The 13,001-nt window shown below is 42.8% G+C and overlaps 2 protein-coding genes across 2 annotated transcripts; both read right to left on the bottom strand.

Annotated features, from left to right (window-relative positions):
* Positions 1-1,901: 1,901 nt before the first annotated feature.
* LOC142896644 (zona pellucida sperm-binding protein 3-like) lies at positions 1,902-4,525 on the bottom strand. The gene is made up of 8 exons (XM_076038441.1): positions 4,025-4,525; positions 3,831-3,937; positions 3,582-3,685; positions 2,830-3,004; positions 2,645-2,765; positions 2,465-2,553; positions 2,304-2,374; positions 1,902-2,050 (listed from the first exon to the last, which is right to left on the bottom strand). Exons 1-8 carry the CDS (start codon positions 4,415-4,417, stop codon positions 1,980-1,982), a joined length of 1,131 nt encoding a protein of 376 aa, XP_075894556.1. The 5' UTR covers positions 4,418-4,525; the 3' UTR covers positions 1,902-1,979.
* A 2,959-nt stretch (positions 4,526-7,484) lies between these two features.
* Positions 7,485-10,123, bottom strand: LOC142896636 (zona pellucida sperm-binding protein 3-like). Its single transcript, XM_076038429.1, has 8 exons — positions 9,559-10,123; positions 9,365-9,471; positions 9,120-9,223; positions 8,413-8,587; positions 8,228-8,348; positions 8,048-8,136; positions 7,887-7,957; positions 7,485-7,633 (listed from the first exon to the last, which is right to left on the bottom strand). Exons 1-8 carry the CDS (start codon positions 10,075-10,077, stop codon positions 7,563-7,565), a joined length of 1,257 nt encoding a protein of 418 aa, XP_075894544.1. The 5' UTR covers positions 10,078-10,123; the 3' UTR covers positions 7,485-7,562.
* Positions 10,124-13,001: the final 2,878 nt, after the last annotated feature.

The following is a 13,001-nucleotide window of genomic DNA, read 5'->3' as shown; positions in this document are numbered from 1 at the left end:
AAGTAAAAAGATATACAGGAAATAAGATAGTAAAGATAAAAATAAGATAAAATATTCAATAATCCTAAAAGCTTTAAAGCTAAAAAGCAAGACAAGTAAAATACAAATTAATTAAATCACTTAAAAGCCAAACTAAAAAGGTGAGTCTTAAGCCTCCCCTTAAAAACATCAACAGTCTCTGCAGTCCTGATTCCCTCTGGCAGGCTGTTCCAACGTTTCGGACCATAGTGGCTGAACGCAGCCTCTCCATGGGTTCTGGTCCGAACACTTGGAACAATTAATAGGCCGGTTCCAGAGGACCTCAAGATCCGCGAGGGCTGATAAGATAAAAGCATATCTGATAAATAAGATGGTCCAAGACCGTTAAGACACTTGAAAACTAATAAAAGCACTTTAAAGTCGATCCTGAATCGCACAGGGAGCCAATGCAGTGATTTTAAAACTGGAGTAATGTGATCCCGCCCCCTGGTCCTAGTAAGCACACGAGCGGCTGAGTTCTGAAGTACCTGTAAGTTACAGATAGTTTTTTTCGGTAGACCAGAGAGCAGGGCATTGCAGTAGTCTATCCGACAAGAAATAAAAGCATGCATCAGCACCTCTGTGTCTGCCTGGGAGAGAAACGGGCGGACTCTAGCTATGTTCTTAAGATGATAAAAACCCGTCCTTGTGACATTTTTAATATGCGCAATAAAACTAAGCTCAGAGTCAAAAATGACGCCCAGGTTCTTTACAGATTGTGTTGGTTTAAAATGATGAAGTTTTGGTAAAAGTTTCTCTCTCTTGCCTTCAGGACCAATAACTAAAACCTCTGTTTTGTCCTGGTTGAGCTGTAGGAAGTTCGCTGCCATCCATGACTTAATATCTAAAATACATTTTAAAAGGGTATGAATAGGCCCTGTGTCATCAGGAGACACAGCAATGTAAAGCTGTGTATCATCAGCATAAGAGTGGAAGGTGACGCTGTGTCTCCTGATGACATCCCCAAGGGGAAGCATGTAAAGATTAAAGCATGTAAATATTGCTGCATGACATTTACACTTCAAAATGATTATCAGCCTGCACTTTCCCACAAACCAATATGAATCTTTTTCTATGCCGTCGCTGTATTCCAGTACATTTTGCAACACTTTACCATTGCAAATTAGTCATTTCTCAAACGCTTTCATTTATTAAGGACAACCAATGAACGTAATTTCAAATAATTATTTAGTTTGAGCTGAGCGTCGGGTACATGGACGCTCCAGGTGCCCACATGGTTCGTTTCCGATCGGGGAAGAAGATCGGCTTTTACGTTGACCCCGGTGGTCAAAGACAAACTTATTTGGTCTGCCCCTTTGTGCCAAACAACGCAGACGTGCTCTGGCCTCCTTCTCTGGCCAACTGTAAGAATCACTTCCTGAAGGAAATCCCCAAAGGCTTGCCTGAAAATTCCTGCCACACTCAGACCCTTCAAATCGGGCTTTTCCTCCACAGAAAGCAGTGTGTGCTCTCAGGCGCTGGAGCCCTCAAGGATTCTCATTTCAAGTCCGGCTTCATGCATCTGCTCCTCGCTAAAGCTCCGTCCGAGTGGCGGCCGGACTCTGTGGCACAGAGGCTGCTAGATTTAATGAAGAAGAGCCTAGAGAAGCAGTGGCTGACCCACACCCTTGTCGCAAACCCTGCTGCGCATAAGGCCCTTCAACTTCCCGCTGAACTGGCCGAGGCCAGCGCCGTGAATCTCTTCCATCCCCTTGTGGTGCACGACTGCATCTACAGGAGTGCCGTCGTGCATTCTCAGGAGCTCCTCAAGAATGCAAACGTGCTGATAAATCATTACGTGGCACAATATGGAGCCTGCACTTCACTCCTGAGCCCACAGACAATTTATCATACAAGTCAAAGTCAATGACAATGCAAGCAGATTTTAAGAATTTCAGTTTTTATTTTCATCTCAAGCATGAGTCTCCTGTACAATGAAGTCCTCCAAACTGTGCTTCACTTCAGTGCGTTTTTGTCGGACGCTCATTCGCGGCGACTGTCCAGAAAGTGCTTGAGACAGGTTGACTGTTAACTGCAAACACACAATTTTTAAAGAGTTTAGTCATTTTTGTATTCTGAATCCAAAAGTCAAATAAGGCATTTTCCCAAATTATAGCTACACACAAACCAGTGTGCACGTTGTACAGCTTCAACTTATTTTTGGCTGCTCACCACCAAAGTTCCTACGCATGTTCCATACACGAGTAGCAAATTGGGCTTCTTGAAGTGTGGCATTTATTTTAAGCAAAAACTGAGAGTTACATCTTCAAATGAGTCAAACCTACCCGTTGACTGTTCAGGGCAGCTAGTCTCACAGCAAGCACACACAGAGTCGTTACCATGCAGCTCTTTCCACCTTAAAAAAAAGAAAAGAGAAAGCAATGTTGGGTAATCCTACTTCAGTTATATCTTACAACCTTCCACAAGTTCTGAAAAACCAACTTACTTCTTGGAGCTGGAATCATACGTGCAAGCCTTGGCAATCTGGCTTGGAGTAGAACTCCCATGGGATAGCAGACAGTGCATGTAGAGTTGCTGAAAGACATTTGCCACCCCCAATTAACAAAAACAAAGAAATCCCATTTGCCAGGGAACTTTGACACATTTGCACTTGCTTTGGGTGTACCTGTGAAGGTAAGGCGGCAGAGCCCGTGTTGAAAAGAAAAGCAGGCATGACAAACTTCTGGCTTGTCGGCGAGTCGCCAATGACGAACGTGGACTCGGACACCTTGCTGTCGATGAAGCAACTGGAGAAAGACGACACGTTTAGCCTCAAACCTCCAAAAACCTTGGTCTGCAGTGTCACCTCACCCGTAGTTGTCAATGACTTTGTATTGAAGCGGGGAGTTGGGGTCCGAAGAGGGGGTCACGTAGCATTCGTCAATGTAGAGCCTCTGATTTCCAGGCCCTGAGCTCATGGAGGGATTTGCAGCCTCAAACTGCATCAGCTGGTTCAAAGTGTAGGACGTCATTTCATTTCCCAACTCTGAATGAGAAACAAGAATGGTTGCAGATCAAAAGGAGCTGCTTCGTTTTCCATTTGAAATCTCCAAATGTCTAGGATGGAACAAAATGCCCACAATGCCTCAACTCTGACAATGACTGCACCAACAGACACTTGTCAGCGTTGAACGGATCGTGCACTGGATAAAGCTGGACAAATATGCAGAATGAAAATGGTGAATAAAAAACAAAATTGAATAGAACAAAACTTTTGCTCTAAAGTGAACGGTCATTTTCTTGAATTCATTCAGCATTCACAAAGTCTCAAATTACACATTTGGTCAGTTGTTTTTATCCAAGATGACTGAGAAAGACAGTTTTGTGTTGCTAAACCTGATGCTTTGGACTTTTCACAAGTTTGGAAGTGGACAAAGACAAGATCGTCTTTACCATAGGACCAAACATCTGGCTGTGGCCACTAGCCTGAGAGCACAGTAGTGCCTTTTGTGACATCCCAGATTTCTACAACTGTGCACGCACTTTAAGTTAAGCAGGTAAAAGCAGCAAAAGATTAGCTTCTCAAGTTTGCAGAGTTCATAGATTGACAGTGGAGAACATACCATCTTGAGGAGTGAGTGTATAAATTGAATTGGTTTGCAGCGTCTTGTAATGCGTTTGTCCTCGTAAGATGGGATAAAATCCATGTTTGAAGGAGTGGAAAAACCTGCAAGAGAGTCAAAAAGCTAGTAAGCACTGCAACAAGTAGTCACAGACATTCATGCATCAGTAAGACTTTCAGAAGTTTTAACCATAGTTGGGGAAAATAGCCCATAAATAAAGCCCCCCCCCCAAAAAAAAAGAAACCTTACCTATCAAATTTACAGTGAATATCCTGATCAAAAGGCTCGTCCCTGATTATTAGACCCGTAGGCCTGTAGATCAGTTGGTTGGTATAGATGAAGTTATCCATGTTATACTGGAATGGGGTTGGGGGGGAGAGAAGAAAAAGCATTGGTCAGCTTTCAGGTCAATCCATGTACTGGAAAGACAAGGCTGCGCCAACCTCTTTCTGATATCCACAGTCCGCATCCATGGAATGGCGGAGGTAGTAGTATTGGAAGTCCTGCTCGGTCACACTACATTTCCCAAATTTCAGATCCTTGATGATATTCTGTTTGAAAGCATCCTTCCTGACTCTAATAAGAATTCTGTCAATATAACACAGGACTTCAAAGCGTTGTCTGGCTGGTGCTGTGGTCGGGGGAGGAGCTGTGGCCTTCAGTAAATGTTCCTTGAATGAGAGAGGCAGAGGCCTGGTTTGCTTGTCTGGCTTGAAGAGCTCTTTTTGAACGTCACGCTGCGAGACAACCATGAAGTCAGGAGGACTATAGGGAGGCATGCTTGGGCTACTCCTACCATAAAATACACCAGGTTGGCTATTGCTGTTCTGATGCATAGTAATGAGCAGTTGTTCCCATTCTTCTGCAGCACTTACCACTGGCAAAACATTGTCACTAGTAGAATGACCTTTAACAAACCAAACCAGCAGCAGCAGCGAAAGCCTATCCTGAATCAGCACCATTTTCAATCCAGTGTGGCCCAGCAGTAAGCAGCCTCTCACCCTTAGCCTGTGAAGCACAAGTCCTCTCACTTGGTTTTTGTATGCTGCAGATGACCGTCGTCACAGCTGCTGCCAATGAAGTGAATCCAATGAGGGGAGTACACAGCTGATGAAGCTTAACACTTGACAAAAAACACAGGCAGAGACACCTCTCCCTCTGAATAGCATGAGGGTTGATTTAATGTCTTTGAAAAGATCCAGCTGTTGCCTCGAGCAAATGAATTTTCCGCAAACTAGGAGTGGGTCATGTTAGATCCACATCATATGAATGCATAGTAATTTATATGAAAAATATCTATATCTAAATAAAGGTAATAAAAACATTTATTGGTATTTTAATTATGGACAGTAGGTGTTGGGCCAGACTAAAGTTTCTAAATGTACGTAAAGGGCAGGTTTGTCCCCGTTTCTCCCAAATTTTGTCCAATCTGACATGAATTAAAATGTGATTGCAAAAAATAAATGCAATCAATCAATCAAATCAATCAAATTTTATTTATATAGCACCTTTCATACAAAGGCTTGCAACTCAAGGTGCTTAACAGAAATTAAAATCAAATATTAGTGAAGATAAAAGAAAAATAGAGCAAATACCATCCACCCATGTCCTCCCAAGTCACATACAGGTTACCACCCCCCCACACGCACACACACACGCGCACATACAAACACACACAAAACATCCCTGAGAACAGTTTAAAAATAAGTAAGTAAATACATAAAAAATGTCAGTCAATCAGCACAATAAAAATTGAAATGGCAAGGCACTGAGAGACCTGTAGTAGGAAACAGCCACCCACGGGGATCATCCATACTGAGAGGGTCCCTAGAACGATGAGACCCCTCCCAGTGAGGAGACCCCCTACAAGGAAACACTGGAGCTAAAAACAATACAGGAAAAGGAAGTTAAAAGAATAATAATAGTAACAATAATGAAAATAAATAAAAAATAAAATAAATAATATAAACTAAACTAAATTAAAAAACTATAAGATTGTAAAAAGTAAAAAGATATACAGGAAATAAGATAGTAAAGATAAAAATAAGATAAAATATTCAATAATCCTAAAAGCTTTAAAGCTAAAAAGCAAGACAAGTAAAATACAAATTAATTAAATCACTTAAAAGCCAAACTAAAAAGGTGAGTCTTAAGCCTCCCCTTAAAAACATCAACAGTCTCTGCAGTCCTGATTCCCTCTGGCAGGCTGTTCCAACGTTTCGGACCATAGTGGCTGAACGCAGCCTCTCCATGGGTTCTGGTCCGAACACTTGGAACAATTAATAGGCCGGTTCCAGAGGACCTCAAGATCCGCGAGGGCTGATAAGATAAAAGCATATCTGATAAATAAGATGGTCCAAGACCGTTAAGACACTTGAAAACTAATAAAAGCACTTTAAAGTCGATCCTGAATCGCACAGGGAGCCAATGCAGTGATTTTAAAACTGGAGTAATGTGATCCCGCCCCCTGGTCCTAGTAAGCACACGAGCGGCTGAGTTCTGAAGTACCTGTAAGTTACAGATAGTTTTTTTCGGTAGACCAGAGAGCAGGGCATTGCAGTAGTCTATCCGACAAGAAATAAAAGCATGCATCAGCACCTCTGTGTCTGCCTGGGAGAGAAACGGGCGGACTCTAGCTATGTTCTTAAGATGATAAAAACCCGTCCTTGTGACATTTTTAATATGCGCAATAAAACTAAGCTCAGAGTCAAAAATGACGCCCAGGTTCTTTACAGATTGTGTTGGTTTAAAATGATGAAGTTTTGGTAAAAGTTTCTCTCTCTTGCCTTCAGGACCAATAACTAAAACCTCTGTTTTGTCCTGGTTGAGCTGTAGGAAGTTCGCTGCCATCCATGACTTAATATCTAAAATACATTTTAAAAGGGTATCAATAGGCCCTGTGTCATCAGGAGACACAGCAATGTAAAGCTGTGTATCATCAGCATAAGAGTGGAAGGTGACGCTGTGTCTCCTGATGACATCCCCAAGGGGAAGCATGTAAAGATTAAAGCATGTAAATATTGCTGCATGACATTTACACTTCAAAATGATTATCAGCCTGCACTTTCCCACAAACCAATATGAATCTTTTTCTATGCCGTCGCTGTATTCCAGTACATTTTGCAACACTTTACCATTGCAAATTAGTCATTTCTCAAACGCTTTCATTTATTAAGGACAACCAATGAACGTAATTTCAAATAATTATTTAGTTTGAGCTGAGCGTCGGGTACATGGACGCTCCAGGTGCCCACATGGTTCGTTTCCGATCGGGGAAGAAGATCGGCTTTTACGTTGACCCCGGTGGTCAAAGACAAACTTATTTGGTCTGCCCCTTTGTGCCAAACAACGCAGACGTGCTCTGGCCTCCTTCTCTGGCCAACTGTAAGAATCACTTCCTGAAGGAAATCCCCAAAGGCTTGCCTGAAAATTCCTGCCACACTCAGACCCTTCAAATCGGGCTTTTCCTCCACAGAAAGCAGTGTGTGCTCTCAGGCGCTGGAGCCCTCAAGGATTCTCATTTCAAGTCCGGCTTCATGCATCTGCTCCTCGCTAAAGCTCCGTCCGAGTGGCGGCCGGACTCTGTGGCACAGAGGCTGCTAGATTTAATGAAGAAGAGCCTAGAGAAGCAGTGGCTGACCCACACCCTTGTCGCAAACCCTGCTGCGCATAAGGCCCTTCAACTTCCCGCTGAACTGGCCGAGGCCAGCGCCGTGAATCTCTTCCATCCCCTTGTGGTGCACGACTGCATCTACAGGAGTGCCGTCGTGCATTCTCAGGAGCTCCTCAAGAATGCAAACGTGCTGATAAATCATTACGTGGCACAATATGGAGCCTGCACTTCACTCCTGAGCCCACAGACAATTTATCATACAAGTCAAAGTCAATGACAATGCAAGCAGATTTTAAGAATTTCAGTTTTTATTTTCATCTCAAGCATGAGTCTCCTGTACAATGAAGTCCTCCAAACTGTGCTTCACTTCAGTGCGTTTTTGTCGGACGCTCATTCGCGGCGACTGTCCAGAAAGTGCTTGAGACAGGTTGACTGTTAACTGCAAACACACAATTTTTAAAGAGTTTAGTCATTTTTGTATTCTGAATCCAAAAGTCAAATAAGGCATTTTCCCAAATTATAGCTACACACAAACCAGTGTGCACGTTGTACAGCTTCAACTTATTTTTGGCTGCTCACCACCAAAGTTCCTACGCATGTTCCATACACGAGTAGCAAATTGGGCTTCTTGAAGTGTGGCATTTATTTTAAGCAAAAACTGAGAGTTACATCTTCAAATGAGTCAAACCTACCCGTTGACTGTTCAGGGCAGCTAGTCTCACAGCAAGCACACACAGAGTCGTTACCATGCAGCTCTTTCCACCTTAAAAAAAAGAAAAGAGAAAGCAATGTTGGGTAATCCTACTTCAGTTATATCTTACAACCTTCCACAAGTTCTGAAAAACCAACTTACTTCTTGGAGCTGGAATCATACGTGCAAGCCTTGGCAATCTGGCTTGGAGTAGAACTCCCATGGGATAGCAGACAGTGCATGTAGAGTTGCTGAAAGACATTTGCCACCCCCAATTAACAAAAACAAAGAAATCCCATTTGCCAGGGAACTTTGACACATTTGCACTTGCTTTGGGTGTACCTGTGAAGGTAAGGCGGCAGAGCCCGTGTTGAAAAGAAAAGCAGGCATGACAAACTTCTGGCTTGTCGGCGAGTCGCCAATGACGAACGTGGACTCGGACACCTTGCTGTCGATGAAGCAACTGGAGAAAGACGACACGTTTAGCCTCAAACCTCCAAAAACCTTGGTCTGCAGTGTCACCTCACCCGTAGTTGTCAATGACTTTGTATTGAAGCGGGGAGTTGGGGTCCGAAGAGGGGGTCACGTAGCATTCGTCAATGTAGAGCCTCTGATTTCCAGGCCCTGAGCTCATGGAGGGATTTGCAGCCTCAAACTGCATCAGCTGGTTCAAAGTGTAGGACGTCATTTCATTTCCCAACTCTGAATGAGAAACAAGAATGGTTGCAGATCAAAAGGAGCTGCTTCGTTTTCCATTTGAAATCTCCAAATGTCTAGGATGGAACAAAATGCCCACAATGCCTCAACTCTGACAATGACTGCACCAACAGACACTTGTCAGCGTTGAACGGATCGTGCACTGGATAAAGCTGGACAAATATGCAGAATGAAAATGGTGAATAAAAAACAAAATTGAATAGAATAAAACTTTTGCTCTAAAGTGAACGGTCATTTTCTTGAATTCATTCAGCATTCACAAAGTCTCAAATTACACATTTGGTCAGTTGTTTTTATCCAAGATGACTGAGAAAGACAGTTTTGTGTTGCTAAACCTGATGCTTTGGACTTTTCACAAGTTTGGAAGTGGACAAAGACAAGATCGTCTTTACCATAGGACCAAACATCTGGCTGTGGCCACTAGCCTGAGAGCACAGTAGTGCCTTTTGTGACATCCCAGAAAATATTAGCTTTTCTCAATTTTGCAGAGTTCATAGATTGACAGTGGAGAACATACCATCTTGAGGAGTGAGTGTATAAATCGAATTGGTTTGCAGCGTCTTGTAATGCGTTTGTCCTCGTAAGATGGGATAAAATCCACGTTTGAAGGAGTGGAAAAACCTGCAAGACAGTCAAAAAGCTAGTAAGCACTACAAGTAGTCACAGACATTCATGCATCAGTAAGACTTTCAGAAGTTTTAACCATAGTTGGGGAAAATAGCCCATAAATAAAGCCCCCCCCCCAAAAAAAAGAAACCTTACCTATCAAATTTACAGTGAATATCCTGATCAAAAGGCTCGTCCCTGATTATTAGACCCGTAGGCCTGTAGATCAGTTGGTTGGTATAGATGAAGTTATCCATGTTATACTGGAATGGGGTTGGGGGGGAGAGAAGAAAAAGCATTGGTCAGCTTTCAGGTCAATCCATGTACTGAAAAGACAAGGCTGCGCCAACCTCTTTCTGATATCCACAGTCCGCATCCATGGAATGGCGGAGGTAGTAGTATTGGAAGTCCTGCTCGGTCACACTACATTTCCCAAATTTCAGATCCTTGATGATATTCTGTTTGAAAGCATCCTTCCTGACTCTAATAAGAATTCTGTCAATATAACACAGGACTTCAAAGCGTTGTCTGGCTGGTGCTGTGGTCGGGGGAGGAGCTGTGGCCTTCAGTAAATGTTCCTTGAATGAGAGAGGCAGAGGCCTGGTTTGCTTGTCTGGCTTGAAGAGCTCTTTTTGAACGTCACGCTGCGAGACAACCATGAAGTCAGGAGGACTATAGGGAGGCATGCTTGGGCTACTCCTACCATAAAATACACCAGGTTGGCTATTGCTGTTCTGATGCATAGTAATGAGCAGTTGTTCCCATTCTTCTGCAGCACTTACCACTGGCAAAACATTGTCACTAGTAGAATGACCTTTAACAAACCAAACCAGCAGCAGCAGCGCAAGCCTAGCCTGAATCAGCGCCATTTTCAATCCAGTGTGGCCCAGCAGTAAGCAGCCTCTCACCCTTAGCCTGTGAAGCACAAGTCCTCTCACTTGGTTTTTGTATGCTGCAGATGACCGTCGTCACAGCTGCTGCCAATGAAGTGAATCCAATGAGGGGAGTACACAGCTGATGAAGCTTAACACTTGACAAAAAACACAGGCAGAGACACCTCTCCCTCTGAATAGCATGAGGGTTGATTTAATGTCTTTGAAAAGATCCAGCTGTTGCCTCGAGCAAATGAATTTTCCGCAAACTAGGAGTGGGTCATGTTAGATCCACATCATATGAATGCATAGTAATTTATATGAAAAATATCTATATCTAAATAAAGGTAATAAAAACATTTATTGGTATTTTAATTATGGACAGTAGGTGTTGGGCCAGACTAAAGTTTATAAATGTACGTAAAGGGCAGGTTTGTCCCCGTTTCTCCCAAATTTTGTCCAATCTGACATGAATTAAAATGTGATTGCAAAAAATAAATGCAATCAATCAATCAAATCAATCAAATTTTATTTATATAGAACCTTTCATACAAAGGCTTGCAACTCAAGGTGCTTAACAGAAATTAAAATCAAATATTAGTGAAGATAAAAGAAAAATAGAGCAAATACCATCCACCCATGTCCTCCCAAGTCACATACAGGTTACCACCCCCCCACACGCACACACACACGCGCACATACAAACACACACAAAAACATCCCAGAGAACAGTTTAAAAATAAGTAAGTAAATACATAAAAAATGTCAGTCAATCAGCACAATAAAAATTGAAATGGCAAGGCACTGAGAGACCTGTAGTAGGAAACAGCCACCCACGGGGATCATCCATACCGAGAGGGTCCCTAGAACGATGAGACCCCTCCCAGTGAGGAGACCCCCTACAAGGAAACACTGGAGCTAAAAACAATACAGGAAAAGGAAGTTAAAAGAATAATAATAGTAACAATAATGAAAATAAATAAAAAATAAAATAAATAATATAAACTAAACTAAATTAAAAAACTATAAGATTGTAAAAAGTAAAAAGATATACAGGAAATAAGATAGTAAAGATAAAAATAAGATAAAATATTCAATAATCCTAAAAGCTTTAAAGCTAAAAAGCAAGACAAGTAAAATACAAATTAATTAAATCACTTAAAAGCCAAACTAAAAAGGTGAGTCTTAAGCCTCCCCTTAAAAACATCAACAGTCTCTGCAGTCCTGATTCCCTCTGGCAGGCTGTTCCAACGTTTCGGACCATAGTGGCTGAACGCAGCCTCTCCATGGGTTCTGGTCCGAACACTTGGAACAATTAATAGGCCGGTTCCAGAGGACCTCAAGATCCGCGAGGGCTGATAAGATAAAAGCATATCTGATAAATAAGATGGTCCAAGACCGTTAAGACACTTGAAAACTAATAAAAGCACTTTAAAGTCGATCCTGAATCGCACAGGGAGCCAATGCAGTGATTTTAAAACTGGAGTAATGTGATCCCGCCCCCTGGTCCTAGTAAGCACACGAGCGGCTGAGTTCTGAAGTACCTGTAAGTTACAGATAGTTTTTTTCGGTAGACCAGAGAGCAGGGCATTGCAGTAGTCTATCCGACAAGAAATAAAAGCATGCATCAGCACCTCTGTGTCTGCCTGGGAGAGAAACGGGCGGACTCTAGCTATGTTCTTAAGATGATAAAAACCCGTCCTTGTGACATTTTTAATATGCGCAATAAAACTAAGCTCAGAGTCAAAAATGACGCCCAGGTTCTTTACAGATTGTGTTGGTTTAAAATGATGAAGTTTTGGTAAAAGTTTCTCTCTCTTGCCTTCAGGACCAATAACTAAAACCTCTGTTTTGTCCTGGTTGAGCTGTAGGAAGTTCGCTGCCATCCATGACTTAATATCTAAAATACATTTTAAAAGGGTATGAATAGGCCCTGTGTCATCAGGAGACACAGCAATGTAAAGCTGTGTATCATCAGCATAAGAGTGGAAGGTGACGCTGTGTCTCCTGATGACATCCCCAAGGGGAAGCATGTAAAGATTAAAGCATGTAAATATTGCTGCATGACATTTACACTTCAAAATGATTATCAGCCTGCACTTTCCCACAAACCAATATGAATCTTTTTCTATGCCGTCGCTGTATTCCAGTACATTTTGCAACACTTTACCATTGCAAATTAGTCATTTCTCAAACGCTTTCATTTATTAAGGACAACCAATGAACGTAATTTCAAATAATTATTTAGTTTGAGCTGAGCGTCGGGTACATGGACGCTCCAGGTGCCCACATGGTTCGTTTCCGATCGGGGAAGAAGATCGGCTTTTACGTTGACCCCGGTGGTCAAAGACAAACTTATTTGGTCTGCCCCTTTGTGCCAAACAACGCAGACGTGCTCTGGCCTCCTTCTCTGGCCAACTGTAAGAATCACTTCCTGAAGGAAATCCCCAAAGGCTTGCCTGAAAATTCCTGCCACACTCAGACCCTTCAAATCGGGCTTTTCCTCCACAGAAAGCAGTGTGTGCTCTCAGGCGCTGGAGCCCTCAAGGATTCTCATTTCAAGTCCGCCTTCATGCATCTGCTCCTCGCTAAAGCTCCGTCCGAGTGGCGGCCGGACTCTGTGGCACAGAGGCTGCTAGATTTAATGAAGAAGAGCCTAGAGAAGCAGTGGCTGACCCACACCCTTGTCGCGAACCCTGCTGCGCATAAGGTCCTTCAACTTCCCGCTGAACTGGCCGAGGCCAGCGCCGTGAATCTCTTCCATCCCCTTGTGGTGCACGACTGCATCTACAGGAGTGCCGTCGTGCATTCTCAGGAGCTCCTCAAGAATGCAAACGTGCTGATAAATCATTACGTGGCACCATATGGAGCCTGCACTTCACTCCTGAGCCCACAGACAATTTATCATACAAGTCAAAGTC

The sequence above is a fragment of the Nelusetta ayraudi genome, unplaced genomic scaffold (genome assembly GCF_046127955.1).
Source record: "Nelusetta ayraudi isolate G7.1 ecotype Tasmania unplaced genomic scaffold, CSIRO-AGI_Nayr_v1 ptg000004l, whole genome shotgun sequence".
NCBI lineage: Eukaryota > Metazoa > Chordata > Actinopteri > Tetraodontiformes > Monacanthidae > Nelusetta > Nelusetta ayraudi.
Note: the sequence above shows the minus strand (reverse complement) of the source record. Positions and strands in the feature narration are given on the sequence as shown.